Below are 19,525 nucleotides of genomic sequence, written 5' to 3' on the forward strand. Positions count from 1 at the left end.
AATAAACTCTTCCCTCAGAGGCCCCATCAGGCATCTTGATGCTATCGATAAAATTGACAATGATATCTTGATTTTAAAAGGAGCACAATGAGAGAGAGAGAGAGAGAGAGAGAGAGAGAGAGAGAGAGAGAGAGAGAGAGAGAGAGAGAGAAACTCACATCTCCCAGCCTCAGTTCGGCCACTCGGATCAGTCCACACTTGTCCTTTATCTCCCCACACGTGTCCTTTCCTACATCCTCTGAGAGGATTTATTCAAGTGAATCTACAAATGTTTTGTGGAGGCTGTGATTAAGAGAGCAAAGATAGGAGTGGGGATGTGTACACATATGTCTTTAACATCATACTACCATTCTGGGGTGCTGGGGTCAAGTTTAGAAACTTGCACATAGTAAGCAAGTGCTCTATACTGCGCTACAGTCCCCAGCTCACGTCTCTGTAGTTCAGGCTGGCTCAGCTTAGCTGTGTAACTCAGGCTGACTTCAAACGGCAGATCCTCCTGCCTCATCCTGCCTGGTGCTTCTAGGCAGGCATGCTCTGCAGTGCTCTACTCCTGGGATATAATATTTTCTCGGTTGGTTTTGTCATACAGATATTAACTATTCCAACAGAATTATTAAATCTTTATTTTACGTGAGTGACATTGACAGGATTGAGAGTCACCTTCAGAACCATTCTGGGTACATCTGGGAGGAAGTTTGTTGATGCTGATTGTGATTGTGTTCCATGGGTTCAGACCTCAGACATTATAAGGGCAAAGCCAGCTATGCACAGTGCTCCTTCTTCTTCCTTCTTCTTCCTCTTCTTCTTCTTCTTCTTCTTCTTCTTCTTCTTCTTCTTCTTCTTCTTCTTCTTCTTCTTCTTCTTCTTCTCTTCTTCTTTTCTTCTTTTCTTCTCTTCTTCTTCTCTTCTTCTTTTCTTCTTCTCTTCTTCTTCTTTTTCTTCTTCTTCTTCTTCTTCTTCTTCTTCTTCTTCTTCTTCTTCTTCTTCTTCTTCTTCTTCTTCTTCTTCTTCTTCTTCTTCTCCTCCTCCTCCTCCTCCTCCTCCTCCTCCTCCTCTCTCTCTCTCTCTCTCTCTCTCTCTCTCTCTCTCTCTCTCTCTCACTCTCTCTCTCTCTGCTTCTTTACTGCAGATGCTGTGTGACTAGCTGCCACAGGCTCCAATCACCATAAATTCACTGCCACAACCTCCCCTCAAACTGTGAGCCGAAAGCAACCCTTCCTTTTTATGAAGTTGCTTCTGTCAATATTCTGCCCCCACAATATGTAAAGTAACTAATGCTGGGGTGGGGACCCTTTAACCACAAGATTTTCTGTTTGGAGAATCCAATCTCCCTCGCTATTTGCTTACATTAGCCATCTGAAGTACCTAAGGCATAATTACTTATCTATAGGTTAGAAGTACTGCTATGCTATTCTGATTTGTTTTAACAGGGTCTCATTACATACCCAGCCTAGAACTCACTATCACACGAGCAGGCTAACCACAAACGCATGGTCCCCCTAACTCAGCCTCCCAAGGACTAGGATTACTGTAACCGTCATTCCTGTTTTGTTTTGTTTTTTAATTAAGTTCCAGCCTTCCTCCTCCCCTTGTCTTTTTCCTAATATTTACGAGTGCTTGATATTCACCCTCTCCCCACCCCCTCATGATCCACCCCTCCCCCACTCATCCAATTATTATTATTTACCCATCAAGCCCAACTTACACAGCATATATTCTTGGGTGTGTGGCCTTCCAGTGAGGTTGCTTGACTCACCAGGGGAGCCACTCTTAAAGAAAAATGACTCTCCTTCTCCCTGCACAGATCAATTGCCAATAGCTCCCCAGCTATGGGTGGGATTTCACATCTGCTTCCCCTCCTTTCCTTCTCTGGGCTGAGACTTAATTCTGAAGTCTTACCTTTAGGGAAAGGGGTAAAGTGAATAGATGGAGACATTGCAGAGTAAGTTGGCTTCCCAGGGCATACATAGATGCTATTGCGAGGCTTACACTGGTAATAGATTATTGATACAAAACGTTTAAGAGCAAATGGTTCAAAGAACTAGGAGTATACACGACCAAATCCCACCTACCTTGAAATTTTTTTTCTGACCATATAGGGAGCAACAGAAGATCACAGAACTGTCATTGGCAGGACCCCAGCTTACAGCTACAATGTCAGAACTGTATCTTGAACTGGGTATAAATGGCTCACATCTGTAACCTCAGCGTTTGGAAGAAATAGGATTGCTGCAAGTTCAAGGCTAGAAAGTTAGGTTCAGGCCAGCCTGGGTTCCAGAATTAGATCCTATTTCCTTAATGGATCTTTCCTATCAGAGAGCAGCAATCCACTTCTAATGAAAAAGTACAGAGGTGGGACCTGCTCCGGGTTGGAGGAGCACACCAAATGCTTGCTGAGAGGGAGTGCCTATGTCACAGGCTTCCCAAGGCACCTCTGGGCAAGCACCCTGGCCTCAGCCTCATAGAGTGCCAGTATCTGCTTCCAGCCTTTGCAAGCATCGACCTTGGAGGTCGCTGCCATCTCCAATACAAGCTTGGGGCTCTGTTGCCCTTCGTTTTAGAACATGAATCTGCTGGGGGTGACCAAGGGGAGCCAGCAGCTTCCCCTCCGGGGCCCCAGTGCGGTTGCTCTCTTGTGCAACCGACATGAGGCAGATGCATGACATTCTGGACTTGAGAATGTGGGGTATTCAGAGCCAGACCAAGCGTATGTGTGTGGGTAGACAGCTGGCTTTACCAGCTTGCCAGAATTAGGGAGAGGGAGGGGACGGGAGACCACTTATCTCCCTCCCACCCCACCCCCCTCATTCCAAGCTTAAACACCAGACCAGTATGTCTCCAAGCAAGACAGAAAAGAAGAGGGGAGGGGGGAGAACACGGGACAACGCCACATGTAAGGGATGTTAGGAAACCCAAACACAGTTCGGCACTGATGTACTTAATTTGGTTTATAAAATGCAATTTGCAATTTCTGTGGAATCCTCTGTTAGTGTTAAAAGGGAAAACAAAGGGGGTCAGTTGAATAGGATCGGGAAAACAGAGTCGGGGCTGGAAGCTGTCGCCATCATCTGACTGGAGTCTGTCACCATCAGGCTGGAGACTGCTCGCAGGTCGCTGGACAGCTCTGTTAGTTTCCTCATCTGAAAAACGTGATCACTGCCTAGTCAACTTTACAGAGGTTGGATAGAAACGTAGGAGCCTCAGCTTACATGTTAACAAAAGGCATATGTGTTACTGAAATGACTTAATTTTGATCTGAAAGATTACTACTGAGTATAGCTTGGTTTGCTCTCAAAACAACTTGGGCCTTCGTTTACCTGTCCACAGCCTGCTTGTTACAACCTTTCTTCAGAGGAGACCTTTACCCAGCATCAACCCACCGATTTTGGATGATGCTGACTGAGCCTTCTTTTAGACATGTAACCAATCAGAGCAGACCCGACAGCCACATGACCTGAGCCAACCAATCAGGGAGCGAAGTTTCAAGCCTGACCATTTTGGTGGAACTACTGTTTATTAGAAGTTGTTATTCTCTCTCCTCTCTGGAACAGGCTGCGGACTTAAGAGTTCTAGAAGCCTCCTCACTCCTCCAGAGGAAAGGCTGCCTAAAAACAGTAATCAGGAAGAAAACAGGGCAGCAGATGAAGTCTCCGTAGCACCCTTTGGTCCTGCAGTCCCTAACATCAGTTCTGCACTGGAGATCTGATGCTCTGGTCGTTGGGCAGCCTGTACCCCCAGGAGTCTTGACTGATACAAAGTTCTGAAACAGTCTGAAAATCCACAAAGATGAGCCGATCCTGCCCACATACAACACTGCGGGAACTAAGAAAAGACAAGGATTAAGCCACATCTTTATTTGTATGCGTCTATCTCTGTGTATCTGGGGTGTACACATGTGTGTGCATGCAAAAGCCAGAGGGTATCAGGTGTCGGCTTCTTATGAGACTGTCTTATTTCCCGGGGACAGGACCTCTCCCTGAACCCAATGCTCTCTTGTTTTTCTGCAAGGCTGCCTGACCAGCTGGTCACAGGGATCCTCCCGACTCCCGGTCCCCTCTCAGCACTGGGGTAGCAGGGTCCATTGACACATTCGGCTTTTATATGAGTGCTAGAGAGCCAAACTCAAGCCTTTACGCTTGAGCAGTGAGCGCTCTCAACCACTGAGTCATCTCCCCAGGTCAAGCCATACCCTTACAACAAACATCCCGCAATCCAGAACCAGCCCAGATAACTATACTTCACAACAGCCCCCAGGTGACGGCTTATAATGCAACCGAGACAAATTACTAAAATAAAGAAATATTTTATTTTACTTTCTCAGGTACGAAGTCCAAGGAAATACATATTTGTAGAAATTAAAAATAACACCAAAAAAGGGAATCTGCAGAGTGTGACTTCGGGTGATTTGGGGGCCTTCTCGGTTTGCCAAGACAGGTTTAGCCCATGTAACAATTTCTGTGCTATCTGTCCAGGAGAGAGTTGTCACACAATCATGAAGCTCACACAGCTGGAACAGGTGTGTTCACAAAGCAAAACAGACAACATTACTAATTGGCACAGACTAGCTGTTGACCTTAGAATACCCGTGAACTAGAGTAAATAAACCCCTTAGCACCTCAAACATCCCTAGTCACTACTTGTTCATTCATTTATGCGTGCATACATTCAATGAGTATTTATTAAGCACCTATTGTATGCCACAAGGCACTGTGTCCCACTATGGGTAAAGGCACGTGGTCGGGTCTCCAGTGGAAGCGAAGAGAGCCAAGTGCATTCTGGGAAGGCATCAACCAATGATCCTGCTCAAAGCAAAGAACAGCATGCATCCAGTCCACCCAGCTTCCACAGGGAATGTATCGGCTCCTCTCTCGCTCATCAGAATGACAGCCACTGTCTTTCTGTTCCAGTGTTACAATGGGCATGTTCGGTACTGTGAAAAGTTACAGGGGACTCAGAAATGGACGTTGGCTGCCACCACTGCACACTGAGGAAGAAGACACAGGATGTCATGGCGGAAGTGGCTGCTGAGCGGCACCCTTCACTCAGCAGCCAAAGGAGGCACTGCTGCATGCCCCTCCATCGCCAGGTACCCTTTCACCAAGGCTGTCCAAATGGGCTCTGTCCTCGGAACGTGCCCTCGGGGCAGCTCCTACTGGCCCAGACTTAGATATGGAACTGGGGATCTTGTTATCCACTTCTTCCTCCACAACAGCTGGCGTTTCTTTGCCATTGCTGAACTGCATGAAAGGCAGAGTCTCCAGGCCTTGCTTCGGAAAGAGCCTGACTCCCTGATAGTGGCCCACAGGCATTGATAGGAGCAGATAAAAGCAGCCCACATCTGGAAGTTTCTATGAGCGCTCTCCTTTCTCCCTGACTTGGATCTGCGTTCTCTTTGGCTTACAGGGAAACTGAGAAGTGAATTTAACTTGCGCTGCCGGGTCACAGAGAAGGGCAGTTTGATCATTTCTAAGCTGCCTGATGAGCCCATCCTACCTGGAATTAGCTCCCGGGCCCACCATTAACAGTGGCAGTAAAGCTGTGGGTCCTTCGGAGAAGTAAATGAGGGGGCTGAATTTTCAAACCGAGGTCTTCCACATTCGCTGGTTAATGTGCACTGTAAATGGTTTTGAGGCCTTCACTATAAAAGCATTTGTTTAATGCACTGAAAATTCAGAGCGCTTTAAGTGTTCGTTTATTACTCAAATCTATACCATTAGGGTATATAATCACTCTGAATTGAATTGTATAAGTGCTCTTGTGATGAAAATGTATGCAGGTCACTGTATTTAAAAAATGACATTTTAAAGTGAATATGCCCTGATTTGGCTTCTTTAATAAAAAGTACTAAACTTAACATTTTTTTTCTCTTAGTGTATTTTCATAAATCATTATTACATAAAAAGTCTAAAGAATCTATACAAAAATAATCCTCCCCTCTCTGTAATGCCTCATCTTCCTTGCATATGAATTTGTTCATAAAAGATTGTTTTAGAAAATATAAAAATATTGCTACAGTGTCGTTGGTGCTATCCATCCTCCAGGGAAACATACCTTTGTAAATTGAACTACTAGGAACTCTTAATGAAATTCAAGTCCCGGATGTGCCACAGATAAGTCCCGATCAGGGTGACATCCAAGCCCGTCCGTCCTCTGTCCACTTCCAGAAACTGTCTGCGACACTCCCTGAATGAGACAGGATTCTCGATCTTTCAAAAGTCATCATTGATTTCTGTGGATATCCTTAGAGTGACACTCTACAGAGGCAGTGGGAAGAGGAACATCAAAGATGGAAACAATGCCAGCGTTAAGTATGCCATTCTCAGACACTTTCTCCCACCTAACAGGGGACTCCCACTATCGTGCCTTGCTTGGACTGAGTCCTGAAGGATTCTCTTGGCTTTATCATTTTAGCCAGTAACTCACTTGTTCTAGGAGGTGAGAATCTCTCTGAGGTTGAATATCCTGTCTTACCTTCCCTGGGTCTTAGGAATGTTTTTCAACAACATAATTTTTTTTTTCATGATCATATTTTCTGGTCTTTGGAACTAGTGAGGGCTACCTGAACACAGCCTGGACTTTGAGCATTGAATGGCAAATAGCATGAAAGTTTCATTGGTGAAGTGACCTGTGTGTCTAATAAGCTAATAATGTTATGTAGCACACGACACCCAAACACATTATAAGGGTAAAAAAGGAATGTTTCTCAAAAATCAAGAACTTCTCTAAATTTCCACTAATCCTAATCATCAGGGATTCATACAACATTTGAGTTGATTAAGTCCTTACCTGGAAATCTTGGATGAATGTTAGGAAATAGAAAATAAAACCAAAAGCCACGGTCCACTCGCAGATGGCGCTCACCACGTGATATATATAATCCTAATAGCAACAGTAAAGATGCAGGAGTTAGTCAAAACGACGTCACCGGAACAACATCACCTGACATACGAGATAACCAGACCAGAAGACAAAACTGTCCAGCGAACACAAACTGTGACCTTGAGGAAATTTCAGATGCAAATCCTTGCAGCCCAGAGGTCAGAGACTAGTCAGCGGTTGATAGGAATTCAAGCAGTGCCAAAGTTCTCTATAGCTCTCACTTCTAGGTTGAAGACTTGAGCTACAGGGAACTTCAAAAGGGAAATTAAGGACCACACAATGACTGAGACCACAAGGTAAATTTGGACCCCAGTGAAGAAAGGGTTTGGTTTTGTTGCCCTGCCCTGGGAACTCCATAGTTGAAGGAGTCGCTGAAGTGTCTAGAGGGTACTCCCTCCCAGGGATCGTCCCAGAATGAATGTGTGCACACCCATAAGACCAGCTTGGCACCCTGATAGGTTTTTATGTCTCTCTGTTACTGTGGGTATTGATTCTGCAGAGTGCTGCTTTGCACAATAAGGCAAATACAGCAGCAGAGCAAATGCCAGAAGCAAGAGACCCATCATGCATTGGATGGCTCTGGAGACAAAAGATGCCATGAGCCAGCCGCATCTGGAGTTGAGAAATGATGAAGCAGGTGGAGGTTGAGCTAGACAAGGTCAAAGCCCATGTTTCATCAGCTCATTCCATTTCTCTTGATTTTATTTAATTTGAACATTTATGTATGTATGTATGTATGTATGTATGTATGTATTTATTTATTTATTTACTTCTGTGGTGTTGGGGATTGAACCCAGGGCCTTGCGTAAGCTAGGAAAGTGTTCTAGCACTGAACTACACTGCTAGCCGACATACTTCATCTTCACAAAATAGGAAAATATGTCAATGCTGTTTCAGAAGTAAAAAAGGCCTCCATATATGCATGAGTATCCCTCTGTCTGTCCGCCTGTCTGTCTGTGTGTGTGTGTGTGTGTGTGTGTCCCCTCCCCTCCCATCTCCCTTTCTGCATGTGTGCATGCATGTATGTATGTATGTATGTTCATCTGCTTTTTAAAACACTATAATTCACTTAAAAGCACTCTCTAAATATTTCTTTACCCTCATCTGCGTTCTGATCTGCTTATATGCCAAGTCTGTAGACACTTGGTCTGAGGTCCGTGCTGTCAAGTAAACAAGTCAGTTCTAGGATGATGGCCCTTCTCTTCGACCTTCTGCTCGTCCACAGATTTAATGGATGACGTCAGACTCTGCTCTACAGATGTTCACCTCCAACCATTGTTCTCACCCAGGGTCACAACTGAGGAGAGCCCAGCCAGTCCGATCCAGGATAGAGACCAGCGCCCACTAATTGTTGGTGCCAGCAGCAGAAGTCATACCCTACCCCGCCCAGATCATTCCTGGACAATGAGGATGGCTTACAAAAACAAGCAATAGAGCCGGTTCAGAGGTTAAGAGCACCTTCTGCCCTTGCAGAGGACAGGGCTTGTTTCCCAGGACCCACATGGTGGCTCACAAGTGTCTGCCATCTCCCATTCCAGGGGATCCCAACCCTCTTCTGCCTCCAAGAGAGAGCACCAAGCAAGCACATGGTGTGAATGCTTACATGAAGGCAACACACACTCACACACACATAACACACATAACACAAATATTTAAAGACTATGTAAGGGTAAGCCTGGCAGATGGCTCATTATGTTTAAGGCCCCGCGGCCAAGCCTGATAGCCTGAGCCACATGATACAGAGAGGGCATGGAATCAGAGCCCCAACTTCTCTACTCTGTGTATAAATGCAGAATTAGCTATATGAATGGCAATGAGTTACAATCCTCACCCTCCTCTTCAGGCATGCTGATACAATATAAGGAAAGCGTAATATACTGCATGGAATTCAGGTCAGTGCCTAACTATTACTCTACCCAGACAACTGGTTTAAGGGTCCACACTGCAGCCATTGATACTGGAAACAGAAGGCAGCATCGGAGGGCTTCAGTAAAGAGAAAATCAGACACTAGATATTTTGATGCTCTTTTTGTTAAGGCCAAGGTCTCTACATGGCCCAGGCTGGTCCTAAAGTCATGCTCCTTCTGCCTTGGCCTTTGGAGTTCTGGGGTTGCAAGCATGAGATACCCGCCCTACCCTGCTCCTTTTTACAATTTCAGATAGAAAATGGAAGAAGCTAACCGATTTTCAGCATGCTGAACCCTGGATTGCACTTGATTTGTGGTAAAACACTGTCACCTAGTGGCTGAGAATTGAAGTACACACAGACTCTATATCAGTCTCCTTGGCCTGAGGAGAGAGCATCCTTCAGTCAGGGCTACCTCCTACCACTGTGACCTTTTGACAAGCTAGTTAAAACACTTTTTTAGAAATCCTAGCCGGAGCATTCTTTCCTTCAGCATTATCCCCGTAGCTGTCTTGATGTCTTCCATTGAGAACCCTGGGTGCTTTTGGAAAACTCCTGCACTAATCACACTGTTCCTCTGCCCATCACTGCACCCACGCCCTTCCTCTCACCTCTTACCGTTAGCCTATCACCCAACGTTTTTCTGAAACTGCTTTTTTTGAAAAAAAACACTTTCTTTCTGCTTAAATCCAGGGCCCTTGTTCCTCGAACTGCTCAGCATGTCCGCCAAGAACAACTATTTCCCTTCTTTAAAAATGTCCTTCTCTTGGTCTCTGGGATAGATACCATGCCCTAGCCTGAGGTGAGAATTAACTATTGCTTCTGTGGTTCTACAACACACTATCAGACTTCAACTCATAATCGTTCTTACTTTCAAAGTGATATGTTTGGCAGAAGACGGCCACTGTTTGCCCATTGAACTCCAGGCCTCCTTGGGGACCCACTTCCCCACAGCTATCCTTGCTCCTGGACATTCCCATAGACTCAGTTCATGAGAACTGTCTGAGGGCAGCCCAGCACAGTTCTGGCTCTTCCATTGGCCCAGTTGTCTTCCTGTTTGTTTCGGTTGAAGACATTCTTCTTGCCCCTTGAAAAGCCCCGTTACTCTCTCTCATCTGTCTTGTGTCCCGAGCATCATTTATCCACTCTGGCCACACTGACACATACTAAGGCAGAAGGTGGCTCCCCAAACTGACCAGTTTCCCTGAACACGAGAGATTCAAGAGTCAGGGAAAAAGAAAGAGTTAAAAAAAAAAAAAAAACTTTTGCTTTTAAGAGAACCCAAACACCAGGCAGTGGTGGCACACATGCTCAGGTGGTAGAGGCCAGTGGATTGTTGTGAGTTCAAGGTCAACCTGGCTTATACAGTGAGTTCCAGGATAGCCAGGGCTACACAGAGAAGCCCTGTCTGGAAAAGAAACCCAAAGCAACAACAAATCCCATGTTCCTGCCATTGCACAACTGTCTTGATCATGTCCCTCACCGTGTGCTAGTGTGTGGACCAGCAGCTGCCTTGGATTCATGAAATGCTAATAATGGCCAATTGCACCTGTAACTTTGCTTCCCTGCTGCCTTTTGGAGCTAATTATCACACACACACACACACACACACACAACACACACACACAACACACACACACACACAACACACACACAACACACACACACAACACACACACACAACACACACCCCCAGCAGTAAGCTGAGTCCATATCACAGTGAGTCCACACTTTCCCACCCATTCTAGGAAAGGCCAGTGATCCTTCTTAGGATTCGCCAGCCACAGTCTCACAGACTCTACTGAGGACAAACAGTTACCTTTTCTTTTGGATTCCATTCCAGCTTGGTTATAGAAATAAGTGAAGCACAGGCAATCACTTTTAAATACAAGAGGAGTGCGTTAAGGAAAGGGCAGGAGAAATTGGAGCCTTTGTAATTATTAAAATGATTCTATTAACATAATTATTACACAATCTCTAAGCATTACATTTCTACAATCAGACCAGTGATATGAACATCTTGGACTAATCTCAGACCTTCGGTCACGACGGTAGCTAATTTACAACACAGGTACAGAACATTGCCCGGCATTGCCTAGGGCCTTAGGTTCAGTTCCCCGTACCATATAGAAAGTGCATAAATCAATAAATTATAATATGTAGATGCAGTTATTCCTTAGCAATACTTTTTGAATGTTTTGGCAGTTTGAATGAGAACGGTCCCCTAGGCTCATATATTTGAATGCTTAGTCACCAGGGAGTGGCACTCCTTGATAGAATTAAAAGGATTGCGAGATGTGGCCTGGTTGGAAGTCAAAACCACACACCCAGCCTGGTATCTTCTTCCTCCCTTTCAGCCATTGAATCAGGATGTAGCTCTTAGTTACTTCTCTGGCACCATGCCTGCCTGCCGCTGTGTTCCCTGCTGCCACCATGATAATGAACCTTATAAGCCCCTGGAACTGAAAGCAAGCCCACAATTAAATGCTTCCCTTTATAAGCGCCGTCACGGTGCCTCCCAGCAGTGGAACACTAAAACAGGTTTGTATGGTAAATCTTAACCTGTGTCTACATTTCATTCAACCTGAGCATTTCCGGTTGTTCCACTCAAGTAAGTAATATAGAAAAATAAGCTATTTTTCAAATTCAAACTACTACCTTGTAGAAATAGACTTTTGATGGGTAGTTGGATAGAAGCGCAGCCCCCTTCCCCCTGACCCAGAATTATAGAGCCAAAAGGGATGCCAGTCACGGAGACCTCTGCCTTCCCTGGGCGCTACAGCCTCAACAAGGGCAAGGTTGAACTTAGAAAGTTTTTTAAAAGGGGGAGTGGGAGAGACAGCTTAGTTGTTAAGAGCACTGGCTGCTCTTCCAGAGGACCTGGGTTCAATTCCCAGCATCCACATGACAGCTCACAACTGTCTGTAACACCAGCTCCAGAAGATAAGACATCCTCACACAGATATATATACATGCAGGCAAAACACCAGTGGACGTAAGTGAATTTAAAAAAAAAAAAAAAAAAAACTATGGGGAAATAAAAAGGTCTGGAAGGACTTAAAAAAAAAAAAACAAAAAAAAACAAAAAACCACAAGGTATCAGTCTAACATGCTGAGCCAAAGCCATGTTTTGAGCCTTCTCTGCTGAAATCAATCAGCTCCTCCTGCCCCTGCCCCTCCCCCTTCATATTTTGCAAAGCTCAGCACTTCTCCCTTTCTCAGAATAAAAGCAGCGGAGAGCACAGACGATCCCTTGGTCATCTAATGACCACCCTCCTGCTTCTACTAGTTTCAAAGTCTATTGATTCATCTATTTACCCTTAGCGCCCTCTTGAGGGCACCTGGTGTAGATGTTCAGTTAAACAGACTCAGCCTCAGCACTCGGGAATATTAAAGTCCCATTAGATGAAGCCAGAGAACAGGTTATGCTAGGCAGAAGAGAGCCGGGAACAGCAACAGCTCAGGTGAAAAGACACTCATTCATCGGCACTGTCATCTGGGGAGCCAGGGAATACATCACAGGTTAGCTTCATCTGAGTCTTGAAGTTTGAAGACCTCTCTATAGGAGCCCCAAGCCCACAGAACTACAATGCATTAAGTTTAAATTTGCTGGTAGCCACATTTTTAAAACTAAAAGGAAGGCAGGAGATGGTGGCATATGCCTTTAATCCCAGTACTTGGGAGTCAGAAGCAGTCAGATCTCTTGAGAGCTCCAGGCCAGCCTGATCTACAAAGCAAGTTCCAGGATAGCCAGGGCTGTTACACAGAGAAACTCTGTCTCAAAAACAAACAAACAAACACATGCAACAACAACATGATGATGAAGCTGGCAGATGGTGGCTCACATCTTTAATCCCAACACTTTGGAGGCAGAGGCAGGAGGATCTCTGAGAGTTTGAGGTCAGCCTAGTCTACAGAGCAAGTTCTAGGACAGCCAGGGCTACACAGATGAGAAACCTCACCTCCAAAAGCAAATGAAAAAATGTACATCTAATTTAACCCAACTATACTGTGCCTATAGTAATATTGATGTATTATTGATGTTATTTTATATAGTGATAGGTAACATATATCCTATTTACCCTAATATGTCAAATGATATTAATTGTGATGACACAGGAGACATGTCTCATTGATAAGAGTGTGTGTTGTTCCTCCAGAGGACATGAACTTGGTCCCCAGCACACATGGCAAGCAGCTAACAACCTCCTATAAGTCACAGTTTCAGGGGATCTGATGCCTCTTCTGGCGTCTGTGGGCACCTGTATACACACACACACACACACACACACACACACACCTGTATACACACACACACCTGTATACACACACACCTGTATACACACATACACCTGTATACACACACACACCTGTATACACACACACACAGAGTAAGTGAGAGAGAGGGAATTTTTAAAATAATAATAAATCAAATACTGGAGATATTTTAATGTGTAAGAATATAGAGTTATTAGTATAAGAAGCTAGCCTGGCTACACAATGAGTTTAAGTGTTTAAGTCCACTCCTCACCACCCACCAAAAAGAGAAAAATGAGGTCAGAGGTCATCTACTCAACAACATTCCTTTTCTCCTATCAAGTCTTTGAAATGAGTGTGTTTATTTCACATTTAGGAAAGATCTCAATTTGGGCTAGCCATATTTCAAGTATGTCAAAAAGTTCCATAGCTTCTATGATGAAGCCAGAGCCTGGCTCTAGGATAGCTCCTGGGGTGAGCGCAGCACCACTGGAGAGGAAACCACGCCCACAGGGAAAAACAGGAAGTCTCAGGTCACGTGGGGGAGGGGGAGGGGAGAGGGAGGGGGAGGGGAGAGGAGACCCATCATTACTCTTGTTGAGACTTGCACTTTGGTAGACATCAACAATCACTTAAAACCTACCCTTTCTTCCTTCTGGACAAAAGACTGACAACAGAGACCCAAGGGGAGCCAATAGCTTTTGTGAACCTCCTGGTCCTGGGCTTGGTGCAAAATGACCCTGAAGAAGTATTAAAAAAGTATAGCAAAGTAAAAACAAAATTCGAGGCTTTTGGGCCCAGGCTTGGGAGTGTAGCCTTTGTGGCTTAGTGCTCCAGGTACTGGTCATAAAACAGATAGCGACATTCCTCCACCTACCCGCTTCCTGGGTTCAATTCAAAGAATGGCACCCTGACCATTACTGGAACCTGCAATGCAAATGTGCTATCTTTAGGGGCTCTTAGATTGTTAGGGGCTCTTAGAAACTGTCTTGAGAGATAACCTGACACTTGTGACTTTATACTTCCTTGTGACTCTTAACTGGTATTTTTGGTATTTTCCAACAACGCCCTCCTCCATGAATTGTGGTTTCTTCCTTTAAATATCCCCTTACTCAGCTACTCAGGGCGCCATGGTCCTCTACCCCTGCGTGGTGTATGACCATGGGCCCGAGAACGCTCTCGAATAAAAATCCTCTTGCAGTTGCAGCAAGATCGTTTCTTGTGGGTGATTTTGGGGTGTCGCCTCTCCTGAGTCAGAACGTGAGGGAGTCCTCACGTTGTGGGTCTTTCAACCCAAGGAACAGGGGAACTCAGGAGGTACCAGGGGGAGAGAATTAGGGAACACTACTACTGAGAATCTTAAAACTGACTGGGGTCTGAATCGGTTTGTCAGTTTTCCTGGGATCACATAATAAATAAGATCAATAAGATATTCCTTTTAATATTGTCATTTTATAGCCAGGTGTGGTGGTGCACGCGTTTAATCCCAGCACTCAGGAGGCAGAGGCAGGCGAATCTCTGAGTTCAAGGCCAGCCTGATCTACAAAGTGAGTTCCAGGACAGCCAGGGCTATACAGAGAAACCCTGTCTTGAAAAACCAAAAAAACAAAACAAAACAAAACAAAAACAATGTCATTTTATGTGTATGAATGTTTTGCTTGTTTGTTTGTGTGTGTGTGTCTATGTGTGTCTTTCCGCGTGTGTATCTGTGTGTGTCTCTGTGTGTGAATGCATGCATGTGTGTGTGTGCGTGTGTGTGTGAGTGTGTGTCTGTCTATCATGAGCTTGCCTGTTGCCCATAGAGTCAGAAGGGAGTGTCAGGTCCCCTGCTACTAGAATTAAAGATAGTTGTGAGCCACCATGTTCTAGGAACCAAACTCAGGTAGGTCCTCTTCAAGAGCAGCCAGTGCTCTTAACCCCTGAGCTATCCTCCTAGTTCTATTAAAGAGAGATAGAAATCTGGGAAAACAGGTGAAATGTCTCACAGTTTGCTGTTTTAACAGGGTAGATCTCCTGGCTGGCTTGTGGGTATCTTAGACTATGGAGAAAGGAAGCAGAGAGCTTGAATGGTAGGCCTGTTGTCTGCAGGGGTTATAGGAGGGGAGGGGAGGGGAGGGGGGACAGGAGGGGAGAGGAGGGGGAGGGGAGGGGAGAGGAGGAGAGAGGAGAGGAGAAGGAAGGAAGGACTGGCCTCGTTCAGTGGCCCAATTTCTTCAGTTGTCAATGAGGCTGTTTTGTGTCATAAAAATATTAAGAAGCACGGGCATTTTAAGGAGCCTTTAAGGTCTTTCCAGAGAAGCATCACTAACATAGAAAAGCTTGAGGCCAGAGACTGTTTCACAAGGAAGTGTGTTGACCTCACTCAGGTCAGACTGTTGCGGGACATATAGAAGCTGCCTTTGGTCTCTGACCTATGGGCTTGGCTAAGAGTGTGAGCCTCCTGGAAATGGAAATGATGGAAGGGAAACTGAGGCTGAAATGTCCCTGTGTGCTGTGAATCCCTGGTTTTAGGGTGGAGAGATTTGCCTCAGAGCTGGAAGCAAAGGAAGAGAAACTTTATAGCGTGACAGATGCCACTTATTCATACCCTCGGCATAGAACATGAGCTGAAGATTTAAGGAACTCTATTTTGAGAAAAGTATGAACATCTTTCAAACTATTAATGGAACAAGGAAACGGGGAAGGGATGGTCTTAGGAGAAAGGCATGCCATTTGGTAGTAAATTTCTCAGTGTCAGGGCTCAGTTCCTCACTGACGGTAAACTTTATAATTAAAAATGTCCCCAAGACTGGGAGGAGGGTGCCAGCTAGGTGGCATAGGCCTGTGATGCCAGCACTCAGGAGACTGAGATAGAAAGGTTTGCCACACGTTTGAGGCTAGCCTGGGCTACAAATAAGATTCTATGTCAAAACAGTAAGAAAGAAAAACAAAAGCAAAATTGCACACTTAGTCTATCTGGTATCACTTTTTATTTTAGGAGAAAAACAGAGGTCAGAGTTTGGAAGGACATGACATACTCTGAAGTTTGACCACTACATACCATGACCTGGCCTACATTGCTTACAAAACACCATCTTCTTCTTTTTTTGTTTTCTTCCCGAAATCTGACATAAGATCAAAAGATGGAGAATTTTCCACCCTTGAAATACTAGACCAGTTTCATTTTCTTGGTTTAAATACTCCATTAAAGACATAAAGGGCCGGGCGTGGTGTCCCACACCTTTAATCCCAGCACTTGGCAGAGGCAGGCAGATTTCTGAGTTCAAGGCCAGCCTGGTCTACAAAGTGAATTCCAGGACTGCCAGGGCTATACAGAGAAGCCCTGCCTCAAAAAACAAAACAAACAAACAACAAAAAAAAAGACATAAAGGGAGGCAGGTGTGATCACACACACCAGCAGTCACAGCACTTGACAGGCTGAAACAGGCTGGCCGGAGGCCAGCCTGACTTATATAACAAGACCCTGTCTCAAACAAACAAACCAGAAGAAACTAATACACACACACACACACACACACACACACACACACACACACACACACACAAATGGGGGAGGGGATATTTAGCTTTCTTTTCTTTATTGAAAATAGATTCTTCTCTCATATAATGCATCCCCAACTGCAGTTTCTCCTCCCTCCCCTCCCAGATCCCACCTCCCCACATCCACTCCCCATCCCCATTTCCCTTCAGAAAAGAGCAGGCCTCCAAGAGACAACAAACAGGATAAAACAAGATAGAATAAGACAAGGCAGAAGCCCTCCTATCAATGCTGGACAAGGCAACCCAATAGAGGAAAAAGGTCTTTGGTTTCGTTTGGTTTGGTTTTCCAAGACAGAGTTTCTCTCTGTAGCCCTGGCTGTCCTGGAACTCTCTGCAGACCAGGCTGGCCTCGAACTCAGAGATCCTCCTGTCTCTGCCTCCCAGTGCTGGAATTGAAGGACAAAGGTCTTTCTTAGGATGTCAGTCCCACAGGTCCAGGCTGGTCCTCCTGCCTACACATATCAAGCACTGGAATTACAGGCATGTGCCACTATGTCTGGACATGTTTCGTTTCCTTTAGGTGGAAATCCATAAACATGATTAAATGCTCATTTCCTTCTTCAGTGCAAAATTAGAAAATGAAGTGAATTTCAGACTGAAAACAAGATCCGAGACCACAAAAAGGCTAAACGTATTTTGGGTCGAAGTAGGTCACAAGCAATAGAAATTTAAAATGAAATCCCTTAGTAGAGGTCAGTAAGTCAAACTCTCCCATCCCCAGCAGGCACCGAGTCTGGCTCTTGGGCTGCCGCAAAGCTCATTTCTTTAATTACAATGCCAATATTTGATGTCTTTAACCAAGCACTACAAAAAGTTACATATTTTCATATGTCTTGTGAAACAGACCTCAGGGAGGAAAGCAAACAGCCTCAAGTGCTCCTGGCTTTTTTTTTTTCCTCTTCCCCCATTCACTCCTTCCCCCCACCCTCACCCCCGAGAGGATGTTTGAATTTAATAGTGTCCACTTTTCTCCTATCTGATCTCCTAAAGCGAATGGACACTTGGTATGGCTTCAGGAGCAGGACTGAAGAGGGAATATCAAACTTGCTGGCAAAGATTTCTTTGCATAGCTGGACTATGCAGCCGGGATCTTAAACCTTCTCCTGGGCCCACTTCAACGTAAAGAACAATTTATTTAGAATATAAATATAAGAAAAATGAAATCCCTTTAACTAGACCCTGGTGAAGGTTACTGTGGTCTGAGGAAGAATGGCCTCCATAGGCGCACGGTTTTGAATGGTTGACTCTCATTGGTGGATGGGCACACGGTTTTGAATGGTTGACTCTCAGTGGTGGAACTGCTGCTTGGGGAGGATTGGGAGGTGTGGCCTTGCCGAAAGTGTGTCACTGGGGGCAGGCTTTGAAGTTTCAAAAGCCCATGCCATTCCCAGTTAGCTCCCTCTGCCTCATCATTGTGGGCCAAGGCACAAATTCTCAGCTACTGCCCCTGGGTTGCTGCCTGCCTGCCTGTCTGCCTGCCTGCCAAGGTCCCCACACCACGAAAATTATCGACTCTAACTCTCTGAAACTGTAAGGCCCCATTAAACTCTTCTACAAGTTGTGTCTTCTCACAGCAGTAGAAAAGTTGCTAAGACAGGTAACTCTAAAGTGTCTCCATTCCACCCCCAAAGGTTCATGTGTTAGCTGGGGGACTTGTCCCAAAATGGAAACACTATTGGGGGAGAGCTGGGACTTACCTGGAAGAAGCAGTTCTCTAGGGGTAAGCCCTTGAGCCAAGGCTGGGGGCATCATGTGCCTGACTCCTCCCCCCACCTCCTCCTCCTGTTCCTGTTTCTTTCCCTTCCCTTAGCCCCTTCCTCCCCTCTCTCTATCTTTTGCTTTCTCTTTCCTGTTCACAATGAGGTGAAGAAATTCTGCCCCCACACACTCTGGTTGCCATAATATTCTGCCTGAGCACGTGGATCAATCGACCATGGACTGTAGACTCTGAAACAGTAAACCAAAACAAAGCCTTCTCCCCTTCGGTTATTTGTGTCAGGAATATTGTCACAGTGACACCAACTGCCCAAGTAGCCCAACTGCCTCACCATTGGTGTGATCTCTCTGGTTATCTGAGTCTGCCCCCCTCCTTCACTACCCCTCCACCCCCAAGGCTGCCTGATTTCCCTAAAGTGTCTTGTGCAAGAATCCCATCAGGGAAGTTTAGCCACTTCATGTTTCTTCCTAGTTCTCTTCTACCCAGTGACCCCAAGCTGCTCCCTGGATATAAACCCCCACTTATCCATGCCATACTCCGTGAGTCGCTGTCCACACTGCAAAGACCCCACTTAAGTTTAGCTACTGCTGTGGCCGGAAGTTAGAACAATCTTCCCTCTCCCTCGCCGCATTTCTGTTTACAACAGACACGTGAAAAGGAAAAGGATACTGGGGACGACAGCTGCGCACGAAACGGCGGAGATGGCCATCCTGACGTGGCACGTGGTGAGACTGTTCCACTGGGGACAGGATTTGTAGGAGATGATCGATTGCAGGAGCGTGTACACCACCCCGCAGACAAAAGCCAGAAGTGCACCGCCGTCGTGGACCACAGGCACGGCCAACTCCTGCAGAGAGCACAGAGCACTCTGTGGTAAAGTGCTAACCAACCGCAGCCACCAACACTCATTCACTCTCTCACTCAGGCAACTCATGTTGTAGTGGCGCCCAACCATAACCCCCACCCCCCAACCGTAAAATTATTTTCACTGCTACTTCATAATTATAATTTTGCTACTGTTATTTATGAACTGTAACCTAACTGTGTTTTCTGATGGTCTTAGGTGACCCCTATGAACGGTCTTGTTCAAACCCCAAAGGAATCAAGTCCCATAGGCTGAGAATCTCCACAAGCCATTGGGCCTCAGGGACCAATGAGGGACCATCCAAGAGTAGCAAGAGAAAACCCTCCAGCTTCTGAATAACGCTAACTGCTCAAACTGTTCC

The 19,525-nt window shown here is 45.5% G+C and overlaps 1 protein-coding gene across 3 annotated transcripts in view; it reads right to left on the bottom strand.

Moving 5' to 3' along the window:
• Window positions 1–3,805: 3,805 nt before the first annotated feature.
• Dram1 (DNA damage regulated autophagy modulator 1) overlaps window positions 3,806–19,525 on the bottom strand; it is a 42,899-nt gene continuing 27,179 nt past the window's right edge. For 2 of the 3 annotated variants that reach the window (XM_029482949.2, XM_021174176.3), the window contains exons 4-7: window positions 18,969–19,146; window positions 10,605–10,663; window positions 6,787–6,879; window positions 4,288–6,254 (exon numbers count right to left, since the gene is read on the bottom strand). In XM_029482949.2, the coding sequence (XP_029338809.1) occupies window positions 6,210–6,254; window positions 6,787–6,879; window positions 10,605–10,663; window positions 18,969–19,146 (375 nt within the window). In that variant the 3' untranslated portion in view covers window positions 4,288–6,209. Of the gene's footprint in view, window positions 3,823–4,287; window positions 6,255–6,786; window positions 6,880–10,604; window positions 10,664–18,968; window positions 19,147–19,525 lie in introns of those variants that run through there. The other variant, XR_003837828.2, reaches the window with a different exon arrangement.

This window comes from Mus caroli, unplaced genomic scaffold (assembly GCF_978045245.1).
Source record: "Mus caroli unplaced genomic scaffold, Mus_caroli_1 scaffold_9, whole genome shotgun sequence".
NCBI lineage: Eukaryota > Metazoa > Chordata > Mammalia > Rodentia > Muridae > Mus > Mus caroli.